Source organism: Lasioglossum baleicum, chromosome 6 (assembly GCF_051020765.1).
Source record: "Lasioglossum baleicum chromosome 6, iyLasBale1, whole genome shotgun sequence".
Lineage (NCBI taxonomy): Eukaryota > Metazoa > Arthropoda > Insecta > Hymenoptera > Halictidae > Lasioglossum > Lasioglossum baleicum.
In genome coordinates this window covers 16,841,660-16,864,993 of record NC_134934.1, presented here as the reverse complement: position 1 = coordinate 16,864,993, position 23,334 = coordinate 16,841,660, and the positions used below count along the sequence as shown (strand labels likewise).

The 23,334-nt window shown below is 38.4% G+C and overlaps 1 protein-coding gene across 2 annotated transcripts; it reads left to right on the top strand.

Moving 5' to 3' along the window:
* The first annotated feature begins 6,859 nt into the window (after nt 1–6,859).
* Nucleotides 6,860–22,249, top strand: LOC143209745 (uncharacterized). 2 transcript variants are annotated; one of them, XM_076425827.1, is made up of 3 exons: nt 6,860–18,208; nt 18,293–18,418; nt 18,496–22,249. In XM_076425827.1, the coding sequence occupies exons 1-3, from the start codon at nt 18,140–18,142 to the stop codon at nt 18,511–18,513; spliced, it is 213 nt and encodes a 70-aa protein (XP_076281942.1). In that variant the 5' UTR covers nt 6,860–18,139; the 3' UTR covers nt 18,514–22,249. Both variants share the same exon structure in this region; 1 of them encodes a protein (XP_076281942.1).
* Nucleotides 22,250–23,334: the final 1,085 nt, after the last annotated feature.

The following is a 23,334-nucleotide window of genomic DNA, read 5'->3' as shown; positions in this document are numbered from 1 at the left end:
TAACATTTATTAACAGCAAATACGATCGATAGAAGAAACATATTTACGAGTATTAATACCGGTACTCCGGTGCAACGTTTAAAAAATACCGAATACCGACATTGTATTTTTGGTCCGGCATTGCAAACCCTAAATGCAAGTGTAACGAAAATGTTTCCGATTCTGTAATAAATAATTTGCATTATTAGTGGGATTCTAATGGAAGTCTATTTTACGTATAGGATTTTTTGAAATGATTGATGAATATAGAAATATACAAATTTTTTAATCGTAAAAATTCAGACCAATTAGAACATGCGTGCAACAAATTGGGTTTACAGTTTTCAGCTTATTGCGAAACATGAGGCATCACCTCTCGAAGCAATAGCAACTCTGCTTTCTCTTCTGTAAATACAAAACTTGAATACTAAGATCACTTTCTGAACAATTTTATGTCAACTTGGTTGGTTTTCTTGAATAGATATGCAACAGTTGCGTAGCGATAAGACAGCGCACAGTCTAGAAGACAATATTCGATAATATAATAATAATAAGCGAAGCAATGTGACCGGAGTAGGAGATTTTAACAAAGCGGCGAAGCTGGACTCGACAAAATTCCACGGTGGAAGGCGACGGAGTATTGGCCTCAAAGGGGAAACTGACAAACCGGTTGGTACAAGGCTTACTGTGGCTATAAACTCGCTATCAGAGCCTACACGAATACTACCACATACAGTGGCCGAAATAATCATAGGTTAACTAGCCGCGTCGCACAGTGTGACGTTTTGAACATTTAGGGAATTTAATTCCGAAATGGAACATTTTTTAAAAATTGCGTATTTACTCTTATCTTGAAAACAATACCTCCTTAACCCAGAATCACTATTGTTCTGAACTTTTCATCGCATTCAGATAGGAAAAATAAGCCTCAAGTGCAACTTCTGCCTATACAAATGATGAAACTACATCAATCGTCAGTGATACTTTACCTGAATAAACGTGTGTGTATTTGAACTTCAATCTTTTGTCGTGTCTTTTCAATATTATTAGGTCCTAAATATTATACATATAATATATTATGGTTAATAATCATACAAAATCGAAGAACTTTTCAGTATTTACCAATGTTCTAAATAGTAAAACTTTATTATATGAGCGAATATGGACCTGAGACTACACTGAATGTATACAATATACATTGAAGCCTTGTCTAGTCAGCTACGAAAACAATTTTTGCGTTCGTCTGCGTCTATGGGAGTTTTCATTTGTTTTCAACAGCCTTACGCTGTCACCTAGTGCAGTACGGTTCTGAGTGTGAAAATTAATACATAATGTACATGTATATATAGTATTGTTCATTGTCGGCTGGTTTACTGCTTCTACTTTTATTTTCGTTTTCGGAAGTGTACTGTGGCATTTGTTCGTATCAGGGACCAAAACTAACAGTTATTCTAAAATTTTCTACGATAAACATCATTAATAAACACTTGATTATTATTGAAATTTAAGATAATCTACACAAAATATAACGAAAAAAATTCGAACAACAAAATGATTAAAATATATCGATATTTATACACTTCTCAAAAGAATTAAGGGATCCCCACTTTACGTGATCATAACTCTGTCAAAAATTGCTGTATCGATATCGTTAAACGTTCAATGTTTACCTTTTTTAATCGTACACATTAATCAATCAATCTTGGTTAAAATTTTAATTGATTAATGCCCAACTCTGATTTCTAGGTAAACGTGACTTTTACTTCTCTAATACGAAACACATAACCGAAAACCTGATTGTGAGATGTAAATGTTAACTCATTATTTTAATAAAAAAACAACGAAAAATAACTATTCACCTTGTTATTTTATCGATTTTTTTTATCACTGTGTCAATTCGACGCCGAGGGACAGATTCAGTCCGTGAAATGAGGGACGGGTAAGGATTAAGGATTAAGGTAACAATGATCTAATCTAGTTACAAGTACAGCCAGGTGAAGGAACATAACAAGGAATCAAATTGCAGAATTTGAAATACCCACGAGATATTCAATGCGTCCCGGAGAATGGAAATTTTGTAGAATAAATTAGTTTACGTTGAGAACAAACAAGCCGAGGTCTCCGCCCAAGCGAGACGGTACTGCAAGGATCGATAATAGAAACCGCCTGGATTTACTTGTGGTCGCGGCTCCAGAATAAACTCGCATTATTTTACGGAACTTCGCACATCGAACTTTCATATTATTTCCATGTTTGTGTAAATGTTTTCGAAAACCACGCTCAACTGGAAAGCATATCGAATTACTAACGAGCGATTTTGCACAAAATATAATGAAATAACTACAAAAAATTATAGGTATGTATTATTAAAGAGTGTAGGTAGAAAATTCCCTTGTCCTTTTACGTGCAGGATGAATGTTTTTATTATTTCCAGTGACACAAATTCACCCTTTTGCAAATCTATTTTATTCTTTTACGAAGAAAGTATTTTTAAGCAAGTTTTTGTAAAAAAGAATCAAATCAAATGTAAATTAATTGTTAAAGAAATTCAAAATTTTATCTATTGCAGAGATGTGCGTGAGATACTTATTTAAAAATAATTACCAATACATTAACTTGAATAAAACTGAAAACTGTGTGTAGATATGTATATTGATTATAGCCATTTTCTGATTGATAAATTTAAAAAATGATTTATTGAAGCGTATTGGGTATCGAGTCTTACGTTTCCCTCGCAGTAATGACACCGTTCACGTGTGTCTAAATAAATATATAATTAACCTAAACGAATAAATAGTTAATTTTAAATATCCTTAAGGGGTGAAATTGATTTGCAAAAGGTTGAATTTGATTTGCAGAAGGATGAATTGGATTTACAAAAAGGTGAAATTGATTTGCAAGAGGGTGAATTTGGAATGCAAAACCTATAAACGATCTAGCAAACGTTTGTTGAGTTCCTACGGTTAATTATCATGAATGATAAAACAATTATCGCAACTTAATATACAATATTTGTAGATTTTGAGACCATATTTTCCATTGCACTGCGTAGAAACAAATTCAACAATATGTACTACAACAATTCTTAAACGGGTTTGAAATGAAGTAAATGATTTCTGACTTGCATATCAGCTCAATATTATTGAACCCTCAGCACTCGAATGGGGACTCTGAGACGCCACTAAAAATTGCTGTACCATTATTAAAAATATTGTTTACATTATTAAATATACGTATTTAATCAATTACTAAACATTTAGGCTGCTCTTTACTTTACCGGACTCAAAATTTTTGCCTTACTTCTATGAATTATTATGTATTTGGTATGTAGTCCAAATACATTAAATCTTACATTACATCTACCAAAATCTTGAAATTTCAAATTACATAGTGTCACCTGTAAATTGAAATTGGTTTTAATCATGCAAAGGTTAATATCTTTTGCTTAGTGATTCACTGTATGTATACATGTATATTGAGGGGTCAATGACTCAATAAAATCTTATATTACATCTACCACAATCTTGAAATTTTAAATTGTGTAGTGTCACTTGCTAATTGAAATGAAATATCTTCTCTACTATTGGTTTTTAATCATGAAGAGGTTAATATCTTTTGCTTAGTGATTCATCGTATATATTACATGTATATTCCGGTGTCAATGACCCCATAAAATCTTACGTTACATCTACCACAATCTGGAAATTTCAGATCGTGTAGTGTCACTTGCTAATTGAAATGAAATATCTTCTCCACTATTGGTTTTTACTCATGCAGAGGTTAATATCTTTTGCTTAGTGATTCACTGTATGAATACATGTATATTGGGGGGTGAATGACTCAATAATCTTACATTGCATCTACCACAATCTTGAAATTTTAAATTGTATAGTGTCACCTGCTAACTGAAATGAAATATCTTCTCGACTATTGGTTTTTAATCATGCAAAGGTTAATATCTGTTGCCTAGTGATTCACTGTATGTATACATACATGTATATTGAGAGGTCAATGACTCAATAATCTTACATTGCATCTACCACAATCTTGAAATTTTTAATTGTACAGTGTCACCTGCCAATTGAAGTGAAATGTACTATCACCAATCTATTATTGGTATTTAATCATGCAGACGTTAATATCTTTTGCTTAGTGATTCACTGTATGAATACATGTATATTGAGGGGTCAATGACTCAATAATCTTACATTGCATCTACCACAATCTTGAAATTTTTAATTGTATAGTGTCACCTGCTAACTGAAATGAAATATCTTCTCTACTATTGGTTTTTAATCATGCAAAGGTTAATATCTGTTGCCTAGTGATTCACTGTATGTATACATGTATATTGAGGGGTCAATGACTCAATAATCTTACATTGCATCTACCACAATCTTGAAATTCTTAATTGTACAGTGTCACCTGCCAATTGAAATGAAATGTCTTCTCGACTATCGGTTTTTGATCATAGCTTAATATTTTTTACTGGGAACGACACAGATTAACGCATTTAAAAAAGCACGGTTCGGAACAAAAAAATGTTAACGTATACAATTCCATGGAAATAAAGTTCGTTGCGTTTATGTATATTCCTCTAACGAATACCGTATCTGTCTGATTTATTATGTTAATTACGGCGCACCCTATGTTAGGTCGAGTATTTCCGCGTCTGTCGTTTTCCACATGTCGGCACATACATCTCACACGTACACAACGCATGATCTACTTACCGATGTTAGAAAGTTACCACCAAAAATCTACGATTGCACTGACAATGAGACCACGGATGGTAAAAGTATGTTAGAGGAACGCATATCAACGGTATTCATTTATTGTTTGTACTTCGGAGTGTTCAAAAATAGTCAAGCATTGCAGAATTAGAGGAATGTTATTCCTTGTAAAGTGTATTTTAGCAATATGTACAAGAAATTAATCGTACCAACAATTTTTGTAAAATTTCAGAAACTGTGAATAGCTTGAAAAGTGTGATAGTATATTTTATACACTGCTTTGATCGTATTATATGAAATCATTTCAAGAATCTCGTGTTAAGTGTAAACGACAAAGTTCTTTGGTTATATTATTAGATCAAAAATTATTTATGAGCTCACGTAGAGTAAGAATAGCATGAACAAAGATATAATACTTCTCACGTCGAGTAAATAAAACGAAAGTGTTAGAATTATGGGAAAAATTCTCTCGTCTGACCTTCATTCAAGTAAAGAGAGTACGAGACTGGAACAGAATTTCGAATCCGCTAGACTAGACTAATTATTGTATTGAAGACTGTTACTCGTACAATATATGTTTTCTATAATAAATAGTTTTTCTCAACCACTTATTTTTTATTAGGTTCATGAGAATGTCTTGCAGACTTCAAACGCATGTACGTTTTGATAAGAAAATGAAGAGCTTCTTACAAAGTTACTAACAAACTGTCGCTAATAAGATGAAACAGCATGCATTATATAAAACAATAATACTATGATTCCAGCAAAACTGATCAACATACCTAATCCGAACATGTAGGTATACATACATGTACATACATAAATAGACAGCGGATTTTATACATTTATGACAAAAATGAGGTGTGATTTAAAATAGTGAAGACATTAGAAGAACTTAAAAATACTGTCAAATATGACAAATAATAATTTTTCAAAAAAAAAAAAATAATTTTTCACCCATTAAACGCATTAACGAAGAAAATAAATTTCTACCTCACTTCAGCTTGTCTCAATTCAGGTATAAAATTTTTATTTCGCATTAAGATCCGCTGTCTACATATATTAAATGTACAGTGTATGTTCAAATATACATATACACTCATATATTTAAAACGTCATAGGTGAACGACCGGAGGATTCAACAAGAGAGGATAGCAATTTGATTCGTATATCACAAAGTTACCTGTGTGTTTTGAGCAGCATAAATAATTTTCTGATAATGTACAATCATGAAAAAACCTACAACTTTCTTATGTGGGCCTATATTGAAAATTTATAAAATACGTTTTGTAGATCTGTGTGTCAATTAAACATATTCAAAGTTAAAAGATCAACTTTTAGTATTTTTTCAGCAATTCCGATCAATTGCAATTTTTGAAAAAATTTCTTTTCACATCCTTTAGTAAACTAATAGCTCTAGCTTCCCAAACAAGTTAAAATCGTATAGTACAATATTAAAAAAGTTATCGTCTTCTTTCGAGCGGTCTTAAACTTTTGCCCGCTACTATATAAGAAACATAAGAAAGCTTCTGTTGAGAACTGCTTATGCCTTTCAGAATCTCAAATTTGTAAGTCTGAATATTATATTTTTCTTCCTCAGACTACAAGAATTGTTCGCGTTGAGCGAATTGAGCACACGATTAAACCATACCCGTCGATACAACATTTAAGAGTAGAAATGTGTCGCACTTACTTGATTCGAAGGACTTTATACGTTCTCCGTCTCCGTCTATGTTGATGATGGTTTCCTTTGCTAGTTGTTAGCGTGGTAGTCGTAAGGTATCCGGAACTCGACACCTCTCACGGCATTGAACCACCTCTTTTAACATCGAGGATCAAAACTCGGTGGCGAACACGTACCGACTGCGTCTGCGTATGCGTCTGGCTGTAGGTCTGGGTCTGGGTCTGCGTGAAAGGAACGATAAGAACGAAAGGCCCGGCTCTCTCGGAAGTGGGTAGGTCTCTGGCATCGGTGAATCAGGCCCAGAGAAAAGGCCCAGACCCCGGTCACTCGACGACTGAACTCGACTCTGCTCGACGCCGAGCACGGACCTTCGTGACGTGGGAGTAGGTCATTAGAACGAAGCAATCGCCACTAGCAAGCCAGTATTCACGGCACGGCTCCGCTCGACTCGGCTTTGCTCGGCATGGCTCACAATCAGCTCGGCCCAACTCGGCATGCTAGAGGAGTCTGCCACAAGCGTGCTGTGCGACTTTCAGGGAAAAGTTTGCATCCGAAGGCGTTTCCGTTCGCTTCCTAGATAGCTGAAAGAGGATCTGCAATCTACATAGAAATATTGACCGGCGCGCAGTGCGTCGCGTCGGACAACGTGAAAACGTAGCCAAAATAGGAAAGTTTCGATTACTCCACGCGAAAACGAACACTTTTTGGAGTAAAATTTCGGATTTTGTTCAAATCTAAATGTGTTGTAGTCTCTAGTGACCTATGAACGAATCTCAAAGGATTTTTTCGATATCTTAAATATTGTTGATTCTACAGATGTGTAAAGAAACGCGTGTCACCCTTTTTTCATTGAATCATAAGTCTAGAACTATCAAACCGATGAAAATGAGTTCTGGGAACTTGTAGTGAGAACATAAGAGTATCTACTAAAAATGTTGTTATTTGAAAAAAGTGTTTTCTTCACCATTTATTTTGCAATTGTTTTAAACAAACGCCGTGTTTTCACAGCGGGCCACTAAACAAGTAAAGAAATTGGGTGGACAAAAAGGTATGTTTCGTTTTTCATTTTACCGATTACGTTTGACCTGGATTTGGCATGGATTTGGTGTCGAATTCCGCCCGAAAATTTTGCATTCATATACTGAGCCATCTGTCTCCGCATTAGGCTCGGAATTTGTAGGCAAGTTTTGGATGAAAATTCATAGGGAATAGGGTCCAAATTCTGCTTCAAGCACGGCCTTAGCACCAAAATGACCGTCGTTTGCTCGCGAAGTACGATTACAACCGTTGATCAAAATTTACTCTAAGCAGGTTTGGCTGACTGGGGTAGAACTGCATTTATATGAACCCGTCGGGAGACAAGTTGGTTCACATAATCGGGTGATTCATATAATAGGAATCCACCTGTCTTCCACTACCGACTATGATTTTTGGTTTATTTAAAACGAATCGTTCGTATAAAAGGATTTAGCCCTACTAGGATTTAGCCACAGATATTGTTAAAATTTAGTTGGTATAAACAGAGCTCCACCGTACTTATAAAAGGCGCACTTTTATTTTTTGTTGGTTGACAATCCACAGGCGCGTTAATTGCTAGTTACACCTATGTGGATTATTGCGGAAACTAGAAACGCGTCGCGTCGGGCCGGAATTCGTCCGCTGTAGCCATGCCCTGATTGGTCAGTGTTTTTCGTGAATAATTCCTTAATAAATGAAGAAGTTACTTCAAATGAACTGACGAATCGTCCCTTTCGAGGAAGTACAACATTTTTGGGACACCCTGTGTTAGAAAGATTAATAAACAATTTCCGTTAAGCAATAACTTAGCAATAATTGTCACTGATATACAATCTAATAAGACCTCTAAGTTCCTTTCCAATTACATCCTAGATGCATAATTCAAAGAGAATTAACAACCTTGACGGGTATTCCTTTAGCATACGAGACTCTGACATGCAAGTGCACTGCCATCTGCTGATGGACGAATAGTATGTATGTATGTAGCTAAACTTTAATAGTAAAAGTGATAGCATCTATTTTATTTAAAACCTGTACGATTGTTGGCTCTTTCTTAATCTAGTAACGGTATTATCGTTCCAACCCTGCTGTGTTCCTCCAGTTTACTCGAAACTCACTGCGATCTGATCTGTTAATAAACTGCTCCAAAAGGAAAAGACAAATGTAGAAAAATTGTTACCAACATGTTTACGTTTATTGAAACCTTAGAATTACACGACATACATATACTTACCCCACTAGTTAATTTGACAGTTGTAACAAATTTGAAGGAAAAGTATAAAATATCGGAAATGTATAAATAATATTTTTGTCAAAATGACACGTTAGAACACAAAAAAATAAAATGTTGGCACGTTTTAAAGAGAAAATGTTGTTTCTGCACAGTGTTGCCTTAATTACGCTTGCAGTTAATCATATGTATAATTACACCTTCATAATGGTGTTTAGCTACAGGTGGGAGAAAGTTTAAGCGGTGGTTCTCGACGATAATATAAGACGAAAATGAAGAATTAAAAAATTGCGATTTCGGCTTCGTTATTTAGTTCTTAAAAATAACTCGCCTCAAAATAGAAAATACTCAATCGAAGATTCATCAAAGGGTACATTTTTGTTAAAATAATAGAGTGCGTCTAAACTTCTGATACGCACTGTATTTTATATTTCCCCTACCGTGTTTTGCCTCGTGTGACAGGGCTCTTATACAGGGTGTTCCCGTCATTACTATTGGGTTGGCAAATAAGTTCGTTCGGTTTTTTACATTGGAATAAATCAGAAAAACCGAACGAACTTATTTGCCAACGCAATATATAAGTAGTCAGCGTTTTTTCAGAGACTATTGTGATTCGAAAAAAATGAAAGAGGAAAAAGTTACTGATTTTTTAGAAAAATGGAGGTGACCTTCAATTTTTTTAATGGAATTCTATGTAATTTTTATATCATATGAAAGCGTGTATGAAAACGAATTTATATGGCGGTGCCCTTACCTGTCAAAAATGCTTAAAATCGCTCAACTTTACACTGGCATAACTTTCGAACCAGTGAATTCCTAACAGTAAATCTTGAATGTTCCTCACTTTCTCGTAAAAATCTACAGGATCATATAAAAAAATCCAAAATTTTTGGTCCCGTAAGTTGAAGTTTAGCGTGGTCCGACAATTCCAGGAAATACGAAGTTCTCCATGTCAACATTTTTAAGCCAGTATGTATGCTATAAAACCGGAAAAAATATTACGGAATATATCTGTAAAACTTTTTTAACCACTATCCTTTTCGTCAAATACTGACATTAATTTTCAAATTTTTTAATACGACGCAGACATGCATGCAAACTTGTGTATAATGAAATTTCACTTAAATAGAATTAATTTGATCGATTTTAATAGAAATATCATACATGAAACACTCAAGTATTTGAAATATCTAGAATTAAAAAGGCGAAGTACAAATTTTCTGGAAGCAAGTTAGAAAGGAGCGCGCAGAAGGTGATATAACCCATTACGAGTAATTGCCATTTTATGGTAACTTTTACCCGGAAATTCGTAGAAATAGCTTCTGGCGTAACTGTCGTAGTATTATTAAAATGAGGTACTTAATTAAGCGACGAAAAAATTATGAACGGTCGTCAGGTTACACTTTATGGAGTTCGTAACATACAGAGTGTCCACGTATTTCCTGTTGATTCTAAATCTATTTCACAGTACGTTGACATCGGATTCTTGATGGTCATACTTTCTCGTGACAATCGAACGGAAATTGAGCGGAAAATGCATTGTTAGCTGCAAAAAAAGGAGGCATTGACGTTTGCATAGGCCGCGAAGTCTCATTCATTTGCACGGCTACATAACATTTTGACGCGTCAACATTTAAATCTGCCACTTAAGCTTTGAAATAGTTATTACCAATTTTAAAACTACATATTATACATATGGATGCAGGGCATTCACGCTAACACCAGCCAGCATTTTTCTTGCAAATAGTAAACATTAGGAAAAAATGGAAGAGGAAAAAGTTATAGCCCAGATAGCACAAAGACGTCAGTTTGACGTCTAAAAGACGTTCAGAAGACGTCGTAGGACATTCGGGGGACTTTAAGACGAACCTAAGAAGTCTTAAAGGTCCATAAATGTTAATTAAATTAAAAGAAGGGAAGTGTAAAAACAAATTTCGCCAAAAACGATCGTTTAAAGTTAAACCAATAAATAATAGCTTTATCAGAAGAACGCATGTGGAATTGACATAAAAAGTGTAACAAGAATAACAATTGCAATTAAAGTCACAATAAAAGTAATAAAAATTATAATTATAATAAAAATAGAAATTGAAATTGAAATTAAAGCAAAAACACTAACTCGAACAAATAATACCAATACTAATACTTACTGCTAGATTATGAGTATATAAAAACCACACTGTTTATGGTCTTAAAGACGTATTTTTAGGACGTAAGACTTTCAGAACGAAAATAGACGTAAAATGGACGTCTTTGTGCTATCTGGGGTAGTTGTTAATATTATTACAATGCAAAAGACTTTAATGTGTTTAATGTTAATACAATAATAAGAAAGGGGAGACTTTAATGTTAATATAATAATAATAAAGGACTTTGAAATGTTAATATTATTACAATGTAAAAGATTTTATGTAAACAAACTAAAGAATTTTGGTGTCGTATAGTGTGGCTAGAATGCCCCAGATTAGATGAATGTTATTAGCATTTGAAAAACCATCTAGTGCTAAAGTTAGTATTTAATACGCATATGCAGAAATTCCAATGTTCCACTTTCTTTTTTCTCGCACGACGTGCGACGTCTAAATTCAAATAGATTCATTGAAATATCCGTGAAGCTGTACTTTCGCAGGACACGCGATGGAAATTGAGCGGAAAGAGTCTGGTTCCAGAGTGCAACGCAAACACTGTGAAAAGGAAATTGCAAATCGTCTCGGAGACTGATCCTGTCTGCACGATTTCTCGGAAATTTCTAATCGATGCGGTGGATCCACTCGATTTGTTGATAATCCGTCCCCGAGGTTGTTGCACTCTCCCTATTCATGGATGTTACAACAAACTTCCGTTGGCTATGGAAAAGATTTCCTTCTCTTCGTTCTTTTTTTCAGTCCTAAACCAGTTCAAAAGTGCATTTGAAATATTGGGTTGTGTAATAAATTCCCGCGTTTTTTTGTACTTTATTCTTTTCCCGCAATTGTATATTTTGTTAGTTTTGTGTGTTGAGTAAAGCCCACTCGTTTTCTTTTTACTCATTCACTCACTCCCACTCGCCAACTTCCTTTCTCACTCATTCACTGATACATACACCACAAATATTTTTAAAATAACAGAAAATGAGCGTTAACGAGAGTAGTTTTCAACATTACATGCTTTATGACTTTAAAAAGGATAATTCAGTTAAAAATGCCTTGCCCTTAAAACACTCATTTTCCAAATTTCGAAAGCGAGTTTTTGTAGAAATTTTTGCAGAAATATTTAAAGTTCTTTGCAAGATGGGTGTACGGATGGCCAATACTGCAATGATTCAAGTAAATGAAAGTGTGTTATGTATTACTTTACATTTATAGTTAACGTGTACCGTCACATATTGCATAAACATAGAGATCTACCGTTGAACAGATGAATTATGATTAAAGCGATCTTTGCGGCTCTACAGAAATTGCAAAAACAAGGAAATAACATACTCGTTTATCAGAAATAATGTATTTTTTTCTCCATTTTCTTCGTATTCTTCAATTTATACTTGTTGAAATATGTCAAAATGAATCTATTGTTTCACTCAAAGAACGATCGATTTAATATTTGTATATTTCAGTTTATTTATAAACCCGTTAGTTATTTGTTCGATGTATCGTTCAATGCTTTCTAGCCTGAATGGTTCTCAATTGACGTGTGATATTTAAATCGAATAGACGTGTTTTCTGTGTGCTCTTAGTTGTGTTAATAAAACTCCATTAAGTTAATTTTGTTTGATTAAATACTTAATCTATTATAATAATACTCACCGTTTACGAAGCAAACACTGGTTAATAACTGCGTGAATACTCTCTATTGTGTACCTATGAATGTAGTGTTTTATGCGATAAAGGAAGAGACATTATTCGGGACAAAAGAAACTTCTCATTAATGTTTTGCTACATTTTTAACAATTTATTACGTAATAGTGTAGTAAATGTCTAAGAGGATACAATTTTCTTGTTCTGTTACAATTTTGTTTAACATACACCAGAGGATTGAGCAATCGTGTATCATACAGTGATTAAGCGATTTATCGATTTCTAAATTTTGGTTCGTTTCTTATATCGTTATACTACATGTCTAAATGTTGTTACAACTAAATTCTTATTATTCGCAAAACATCCATAAATTTTCCAAACTGTTCAAGTATTCCAACAATCGAGTTGACACAACGTGCAAACAATTGAAAACTTGTACAAGATAGTAGTCGATATATTACGCTTGTTTTCTTATCTAAGTGTGAAACATGCATTAAAGATTTATCTTTATAACATTTTTAGAAACGCAAGGAATGTGCGAGGACCTTCATTAAATCCAAAGCTCGCTTTTGTTTTCGCACTCGAATCGCAAACCTCGAAATTTCGAACATTACTATTAAAAAATTACTTATAATAACATTTCAAAAAATAATCACATATTCGAACTAACTATTACCTTCTATTCGCCTTGTTTTCGGTTAAATCGCTCTTAAACGGTACTCTTAATTTATACGGAAAAAGGGTTAGTCAAATTATCAGATGGAATACTTTACATTTGTTGGTAACAAAATTATAAAATATTCAGTTATTCATCAAATCGATGAACTTCCCAAAATGTAGAAACAATTGAAATAAAAGCTGTAAATGTACCACGTTTTTAGTAAAGAATTCCTCGCACAATAACAACATTCGATTCAATTTTATTTTAAACGAAGGATCATCGAGGCTTTTTGGATTATTACCATGAGTAAAATAGTTTCTCGAGAAAACGCGAGAACGTGATATGTAACCCAGTAAGCAAAATGCTCGATTTTGGACGGGCATCTACGTCAGCAGAAGTATCGCTTTATGCTGGCAGGGTGCGCTGTCCAAAATCGAGCAGATTCCGAGCATCCTCAGCTTCGAGCAGCGTTCTGACAGCATAATGCTCGCCATCTGCTCGAGGCCGGCCTAGCTGACTGGGTAAACTGCATAGAAACGTCGATGTTCTAAAATCGACGTCAAACAAATTAGGCGGTGTATGATAATAATTGACTAAAGCTTTTTGGCACGTTTTAAATGTGTTCCAGACCATTTTTCTCTTAACTTATATTTTATGTCTATTCTAAAATCATTTTCCATGTGCACTAAACTATTTATCGTCTGATCACAGCCACATGTATACATACCTAAACGCATCATATAAACACATCCTACTTGTCCTGATTTGAATGAAATAGAACGAGCCACAAAATTGTGTTTCTAACTCGAAAGGGAATTTTATTCATTTCAATCAATAGAAAAACTATTCTTCGGGGAGTTGTGTTATTTTTGTCAAAATGCGAGATTCAAAATTATTGGATGTAATACCACAGACAAGTTATAGGAATAGACCTGACACCTTATGGGACTTGGTGTCCACAGGAATCTGTAGTACCGACACCTTAAAATGCCAGTGATAGCAATAACTTTTTTAAAATTATATCCATAATTTGCTATTAACCCGTGTTACGGAGCGAGCGAGCATCTCCCTGACGTCACCTGCGTAGCCACATTAGTGCGACCGTGCTGCCCTCTTACGAGGGCAGAATTGAGGGCAGTACTGCCCGCAGCTTGTGCCGGCACGCCCTGCCAGCATAAAGCTGGCATCTGCTTATTCAAACGGCCCCCATGGGAGAGGAATTGGGATACGCCCAATCAGCGCGTTCCCCTAGATAGGGCAGTAACTACCAGTATGCTCGTCAGCTGTAGGGCCTGGGAGCAAACAACTGGTGGTGCCGAGCTTCCTTCCTCGCCCTATCGACTCAGCAGGTCGGTACCCAAGCTGTCAACCATTACCACCACGATGGTTCAACCCATGGTCAGGGTGTAGGGCATGTACCCCAGGAGCTCCAGCACCCCGACGCACACGCCCCTGGGCCACCCGGCCCCCGTGGTACCAGTTTAGGTCGACTGGTGGGACCTTTCGTAGCCGAAGCCACTTCCAGTTTGAGAGCATACACTCTCGGCACTGGTAGGCCAGCGCATCGAGTCCGTGGAGACGCTACTCTCCAAAGGCCCTTACAGGAATCGGCCGTCAGGATCCGGTTAACCGTATCCAGACGGCCTTTCTACCTGCAGGAATCCCCCCTGCGGGTACCATTCAAGATCGAATTTCGTACAGTTAGTACGGAACCGATCCTATTGTTAGCATGTCTAGTAATAAAGTGTTGGGGTCATGCGCATGTCCAGCCGAGCACGGACGAGCAGGCGCGATCAGTACTCGATGGGCGACACGCTAGAGACACGCGATACGCGACAATCTACAGATATTACCTTGTATACCTTCAATAGTAATTAAACCGTATACCTAGTATTATGTGAGTGAGATCCTCCGCCTCCGACCTTTCCATAATCTCAACACTGGCGCTTCGGACAATTAAACTCAATACTCAAAGCTCAAGAGTAACGAGTTTTTCGAACTTTTCTTCTCCGCTATTGAAAACGTGGTCGCACCACCACAATGGCGGATCAAGCGGAACAAATCAAGGCTCTCACAGCAGCCGTACAGAGTCTCCTCGAGCTTCAACTTCACAATCGGGGGACAGGAGGACAACCATCCACATCAACGAGTCCGAAATCATTGGTTGATCTCTAAAACCAACTCAGTACTCGTGTGGAGAAATACGCATACGGTTCCGGCGACGACGTGAAGCCGTTTCCAAAATGGCTGTTACGATACGAATCTACCATTGTCACGGAGGCCGCATCTCTACCACCAGAGATGTAAACCCGTCTGGTATTAGATAAACTGGGTCCAATCGAGTTCGACAGACTCATGGACCATGTCGCGCCGACGGATCCGTCGAGAATGCCGCAAAAGGATCTACTCGACGTATTGAAGGTACTCTTTCGCGACAAAGTGCCCTTAACGCGAAGGAGAATAGAGGTATTGAATTATCGCTACGATCAGTCAGTGCCAATCACGGAGCACATCGACAAGATCAATCGCCACGCAGCTGAATTCAATAAGCCAAAGCTGACCGACGACGGCTTAAGAACTCTGCTGCTCCTGCAATCTTTCTGTTTCTCGCAGGAAAACGAACAGTTAAAGAAGATTGCTCTTCGCGTGATAGAGAAAGACCAAAACGTGACGATGAAAGACATGGTTGCCGAGCTGGAGGCTCATCTGAACGTCACGAATAGTTTAAAAACTCTCGAGAATCCGGTCAAAAGTGCTCCCGTAACGACGTTAAGTGTGACAAAAACTAAAACTAAGTTTAAATCTAAAACGCAAAACGATAGTTCGGTTAAAAGTCAGTTGAAGCCGAATTCGAGTGCAAAATGCAACGGTTGTGGTGATGCACATCAGAGATCGAAGTGTAATTTTCGCGACGCAATATGTTATACGTGTTCGAGAACCGGTCATATCGCTTCAATGTGCCGATCCGAGGCAAGAAGCTCAAAAACAGTCGGCTAGAACGGGAGTGTCAGGACACAGGTGATTTCCGCGATCGGTAAGAGTAGAAGGCGCTACGTCGCGGCCTCTATCGGAAACAAAAATGTATGCCTACAATACACGTTATGATGATTTATTTATTTATTTATTTGATCCTATACACACTGCACATTTATTACGTTTTTTTAATCAATTATTTGATAGTTTAAATAATTTTTATAGCGAAAATTTCGACAGTAACACCTATTCCCGGAACATGAATATTTGGAACGAAGGAATTCGTATAATCAATTCAATGAAATTTATACAAAGTAAGCCGAAAGATAAGGATGTATCCTATTGTTTTAAAAAATTGGATTTTCACATTAGAAAATATGATTAAATTGAAGTATAAATTAAAATGTTTAAACATTAATTTTGCTGGCAGAAATCTCAATCAAGATGCGATAGAAAACTTGTTCAGTTTAGTTAGAAGCCACGGAGGGAGAAATGCAAATCCAACATGTTCGTCGTTCATACATTATTACAAAAGTATATTTATCAATAACTTTGGTAGAAGGATATCCTGCAAAGGAAATTGCGAAGAGGACCGTTCAGATTATTTTATCCATGCAAAGCATATCATTAATATGAAACAACAACAAGATGTGGAAGCGAACCACTCTTACGAATGTAAATGTAGGTTTCAACAGCATAAGTGACGCTCATGTTAAAGATATTTTAGTTGCTGTTGCAAAAAATATGAAAACAGAAAAATGCGAAACCTCTGTAAAGCGCTATTAAAACTATCAGAATTAGAAAAATTATTTGATACAGGTTTGGTAATTGACATTTGTCATTCTATCATAATTAATAATATATGCGAAAGTCATTTAAGCCAGAAAGCTTTAAAATATTTAGGGGAAACCATAATGTTTCATACAAACCACACGGAACATACCGATCCATTAAAATATACAATTTTGTACAATATATTTCATCATATTTTAAATACATATATAAAACACGTTAATCAAATTCTCAATAAAAAATTAAAAAATGTCCAAATGTCAGACATATCAATGTTTGACGTGGCAGTTTTGCCAACGTCACCCGATGCCGGTTATTGGAAGACCGGGTCACCCTCTGGCAGGGTAATACGCGAGAGGCGTCGTGGCGAGTGCTCGCCCTGGGTGCGTACGAGACCTATGGGCGAGTTCTAATATTTTTGAGCGTCGCGCCAATTGCGCGACGCGTATCTGCAGGACCGTAGTCGGGCCCCGAGGGGGGACCTGAAGCACCTCTCCCGCCGAGAAACGGAGAAGTATCGGCGCGGCGATAACTCCAACGCCGAGCGAAGCGAGGAATCGACGTGGCACAGGAAAAACAACCTGGAGGCGCCGCGCATAACCGTCCCCCCGGCACGGCCGCCGACATATCAGAGGAGCGGGCCACCGCAGACGAGACCGCCACGCGTCGGGTTGGGATGCATGGCACCACGAGGAAGGAACCAGCAGCCGCCCGAATATAAACCGCCGTTCCGGATACCAGTGGTATCCCCGCAACGAGAGGAGCCGCAACGGATGCGGACACCGCGGACGGCGCGGAAGCAGAAACCGCTGCCCATCGAAAAGGTGTCCGACGGAAAAGCAGCCAAAAGGCTGGAAAATAGAATCCGGGCATCAGGGGTGCCAAACCAAGGAAACGAGCGAAGGCTCTAGCTCCATCACTGCCAACAATCGCAGAGGAAGGGGGGGGTGGGTACCACCAACCCCAGAGCCGGAGGTGCTACTACAGCACCTAACAATCAGGGAACCGTCTCCAGTCCCTTTACCCAGGGATCTCAGGCATCGACCGAGGAAGAAGGAAACGCTACCGGACGGCACGACTTTTTGGTCGCCCGTAGGCGTGAAAAGATACCGACTGGTCATCGGGGGCATCCGATGGCCGCTGAGGCTTGATTCGGACACGGGAGCCGTCCGTCACGTGGGAGAACCACGACCCGTAGTAAGCATAACTAATATCATTCGAAACTTCCCTTTCGATGGGATACATGTATAAAAGAATGGGTGCAGTCGATGCTCTTATTCTAACATTTTCGTCACGATGGAAAGAGTAACCCATATCGTTGTAGAGGAGGAGAATGTATCCCTGACTGATGCAATGGAGTTGGTGGTAAGTACAAAGAAATATTATAAGTAATATGTTATATTATTGATATAGTGTTATTTTATATTACAATTTTTATATTATCAACAGATGTTTGGTTCCGACGAAGAGAGGGCCGCGTTTATGCGCGGATGGATGCATGCGATGCGTGCATATAATATTCCGATGGAGAATTGGAATGTGATAACGACAGTCAGGGTACTGTTCGAGAATCCGGTGAGTAAAGTTAAAATAATTTTATATATTTATTAATTAAAAAATTAATACTTAATAACATTTTTTCTTTTCTACAGCCAGAAGAGGAAGAATAATACATATAATTATTAAAATAATATATTTATTTAAAAAAATAAAAAATTTTTTTTACACTCGCGTTTTTACTCGCGTTTGTTCGCTTCGCGAAACACCATGCCAAATTTGTTGATAGACATTGTTTCGAACGGTATTTACTTTCGTAAATATACAACGGTCCCCTCTTATCGATGTAGTGCAAGAGGACCGTGTCGCTGTTTCCGTCTGTCATCGCCATACAGCCAGCCGTCGTAAACATTCATTAAGAGTAGCATTTACAATAATTTTGATCCATCTTTTTTATCGTAGTTGGGGTGGGGATGGCAAGAATAAAAGAACAGGGTGCGATGGAACGCGAAGTCTTCGTAAACGGTCCATCGTTGCAAGCGTTTGTCGTGTTGAGATTCAAAGATCAGCCATTTTTCTATACGTGACGGTTTTCACGTACTATCCGTATCATCGAAACGGGTGAACGTGGCATCGTTGGATGCAAAGTGTAATTATATTTTGAGAACTGGAAATTTAACGAACGATATCAAATCGAAGTTGAAAGAAATATTTTGTTGACAACTGTGCGGCAGCAAAATGACTGAAACGTTGAAAAAAATGTTGAAGTGTTTGACGCGCATGTCAATGCTGGTGAAAACTATGGACGAGTATCGCGAATGGCATCGCTCGTACATCGAGTCTCTACAGTGTTGTGTGAATTATCTAGCCTGTGCGAAAGATGAATTGTCTGTAGGCAAGAAACATAGTTTAACATCGATTATGTGTCGTATGAAAACTTTGAACGTTGCGTTGCATGAACGTATTTCCTCGCCGCACACCGGTAGAGGTTTATACGATCACAGGGGTGCGAGAGCCTCGACGCTTCGTTGGGAAAATGTTGAGTCGCCGTTTAAAAATCGCATATCGACCGGCATCGTTATCAACGTCGAACATATCGATCCGAAACAATTTTTACAGCACGCGAAAACAGGAAAATATGAAACGAATTTTGGAGGACTTGACGTGATTTTGATTGGAGATCTGAGACAAGTACCACCAGTACGTGCAACGCCAATTTTCAAACAAATAAAACAAACACTTGCAGGACCAACTCTATGGTGCGAGTTAAAATTTTTTGAATTAAATGAAGTGATGAGACAATCTAATCGAATGTTTTCCGAGATATTGACAAAAATTGGTAATGGTTTGCGGTTGGAGAAAAATGAAGTAGATTTAATCGAGTCACGATTTTTCACCAAAGAAGAAGCCAATAGATTATGCCCTGACGGAATTAGGTTATTCCTAAAAAGCCAGTCGGTAACTGATTACAATTTATCCATTCTTAACTCATGTCAGTTGAAAATAAAATCACCTCTGTCGCTAACGATATCTTTGTTGGCTGTCAAAATGCAGAACAAGAGACGGGCTGCCGACAAAAATTACACAAAATGTCAGTAATCGACACAGGTGGTCTCCCCTATGAAAATATTTTCGTTCTTAATAAATCTTACATGCTGACCAGGAACGTAGATATTGCTGATGGATTAGCAAATGGAGAAATGGGGACATTGGCTCACATTGAATCTGATGCAGAAGGACAAGTGACACGTATCTGGCTGGAATTCCCGAGTGCACTGAAAGTCGGTGAAAAGTTGAAAAAGAAAGTGAGTACTTATGTACAAGAAAAATTGTGTTTTATTCCACTCTAAAAACCCGAGCGAACTTGAACTGAAATGATAACTTTACGATGTCTGGACTATTCCAACCTGTCCTACACGCCGATTATGCCCAACTGCGAGATGGAATGTTTACCTCGCAAGGACCAGCAGAAAATAGAGCTAATTCTCTCGCTAACTTCATAGAGAGAAATTACTATGTGCAGAAGCGAGTCCTGTTGAATACTCGCGTGATCCAGGCACTTCCCATGTAGCTTAGGGCGGGCGTGTGGTTTTAGTGGGTACTTTGGGGGAGGGGATCGGCGAGCCTCGTTGGCTCGACGACCCCCTCCTCGAGGGAGCCCCACATAACCCCGGCTCCCCCCCAGGGGGGTCGGGGTATGCGTAACGCATTTCCACACGATAAAAAAAAAAAAGATGGAATTGATGATAGCATTTTGGTGTACGTTGTAAACAAAAATATACGATCTCAATGCATTAGGTTGGAACTTCAAATGCACATATGTCAAACAAAACTTTATTAATCAAAAATAAAGACCAATGCAATCAATGCACTTTTGTCAACGAGAAACAAGTTTTGTTATCCCGGTTGAATAAAATTCTGGAGTCCTGGAGGCGACAAACTCGTTGAATGCCGTTTCTGCATCTCTCTGGGTGTTCCATCGCGCAGGAACAATATTCGTGTGTTTCCTTCGGACAGGATTTATGGTGCGAACGTATCTAAATATCGTCCTCGAGGATTAAACAAACTAGGGTCATTCGACGACCATTCGAGCCATCTGGCTAACGTTTAGTTTTTATACACCCGTGAATATACAAAGTGTCATAAATTTAGTCCCTCCGAAGGACCGCTCGCGACCGTTACGCACGGAGTCGAATCACCGAGACCCGTCGCGTCGTCGATTCGAGTAAGATATCGCCCCACTCCTCCTTCCCAGGGCTACGGGAAGGAGGTCCTAGCAGTCAGAAGTGTACTGATTGGGAAATGCAACTTTCGGCAGGAACCAATCAGTGCATCTTATTTTCATTCAAGAACCAAACGAGCATCGCGTTAGGACTGGAAGACGAAGTCGCTCAGATGAGTTTTAAGGCAGGACCTGCTAGATCAGCTTTACTAACGAGTCCACTAGCAGGTCCGGGACGAAACGCTTCTTTTAACGTATTTCATTGTCATGCGAATCGATTATTGTCTTTTACGTCTTTTATATCATCCTATCATTTGAACTAGCTGCTAGAACGGTAGAACACGTCAGGTAAAGACATAGCGGGAACAATAGAAAAGAGAGCGACCGCACCCGCTATGAAAAATTCAAGTACGTTCGCTATCAGGAGTAATATAGAAAATGCCCAAGAAAATTGAGCGGGAGAGACAATTGAGCAGAGGAAGCAAATTGAGCTTCCTGAGAGAGCGAACATAGAAGAGCTCTACGGGAACAAGTGGAGTACAGTCTCTCCTATGAGCAGATGTTGGACGCCCATCTCCATGGAAGAAATGCTTGATAAAATGAAAAGAATAAAGAATAGCACAGCCGCAGGTGTCGACGGCATTACGAAGGCCCAAAGTTTTATAATATGCTCATGCTATTCCGAGCCCACCCAGCACAGTGGAAATTGAATCGGACAACACTAATCCCGAAACCTGGGAAAGACACTAGGGACGCCAAAAACTGGCGTCTGGCAAGATTAACTTGGCGGGCAGTGATCCGGAACATTCGCGAACCGACAGTTCCGCGACAAAACACTAGGATTTGAAGCATTTCTCACGCAAGAAGTTGTCGAGGTGCTTAAAAAAGTGGTAATCGGTGGGGGAGAGATGTGGCAAGTATGGTGGATGAGGCAGAGTTTCGTAGCCCAATTCGTTCAACTTTTGGAGGGTCGGTCGGGCGACGCGTGGTCGGACGTTGTCGTGGAGAAGAATAGGATCATTTCTGTTGACCAGTGCTGGACACAAACCTTGAACTTTTTCGTGCATTTCGTCGATTTGGTGGCAGTACTTTTCAGCTGTAATGGTTTCACCAGGATTTAGGAAGCTGTGTACATTTAGAATCTACGAGAGGCGGCTGAATATCAATCCAGATCTGGCAAACCTCGTGGTCCTGATAACATGCGTGCTGCACAATTATATACGAGGCACGTCTTCTGGCCCGCAGCCCGCTGAATCCCTTGCAGGGCAGAGCGGCCACAATGACCAGATGAGTTTCGCCGCTCTGCAGCGACAGGGAGGGAATGCACCACACTCCGCGTTCGTCGTGCGCGAAACTTTCGCGCAATATTTTGTTTCGCCCTCTGGATCCGTCGAGTGGCAGAACTACGTATGATTGTTTGTTCTTTTTAGCATATCACCATTTATTCTTAGCGAGGATGTTATTTTTTAGATTTAAGTATATTAATGATTATCGTATAGTGTAATGTATTGTTTTATTTTGAATTCAAACACCATATATAAAATTTTTAGTACAGTATATTGTATTGTTTGCGTGTATTGATGTAATAAAAAAAAAATTAAAAAAAGAATTTGTTGAGAATTAATACTCGACCTTCATTTTGTATTCGCGCCATCTGTGTAAGAATGCGTGATCTATCGGACTGATCGTTGTACGAGGACCGCTGTTACCCAAAGTATTGGTCGCCCCGCGGAGTTCGAATGGTTACTCCCCCCGCTCGTCGTCCGACTCCCCTGCGCCAGCAGGTTAGTATCTGGTGGTGCGGAGGGGATATATTACTATGTCACTTTTTCGAGCCCGATGCGCATTTAACCAGTGCAGTTCATGCATCGTTATTCGGGGTCCATTCCGTTGCACGCATAATGCGCATACACTGTATAGTGTATGCATAGAGACTCTTATACTACACTATACAGTGTATGCGCATTATGCGTGCAACGGAATGGACCCTCGAAGATGCGTTACGTGCGTACTATTCTTTTTATCCGGGTAGCGGCCCACCTGCTCTATTGCAAGATGGGGCTTCGCCCCACATCTCCGCCATAGCAAGGGCGAGATATCAGGAGCGAGGTGTGGAGGTGTCGATTCACCCCCTCCCCCCCCCACTCTCCTGATCGCTCTCCCACAGACTATTGTTTATTTAGCAATTATGACCATTATCGTGCTTCACGTAATTTGGGTGCCTTTGGCATCCCTGACATCAGCGTTCATTTTTTACAATATTTAGAAAACC

What these genes read in the sequence shown, in the direction of transcription:
- LOC143209745 (XM_076425827.1), top strand. Translation starts at nt 18,140, where the DNA reads ATGGAAAGAGTAACCCATATCGTTGTAGAGGAGGAGAATGTATCCCTG. An exon ending in CTGATGCAATGGAGTTGGTG is followed by an intron (nt 18,209 to 18,292) that starts GTAAGTACAAAG and finishes TATTATCAACAG; the next exon opens with ATGTTTGGTTCCGACGAAGA.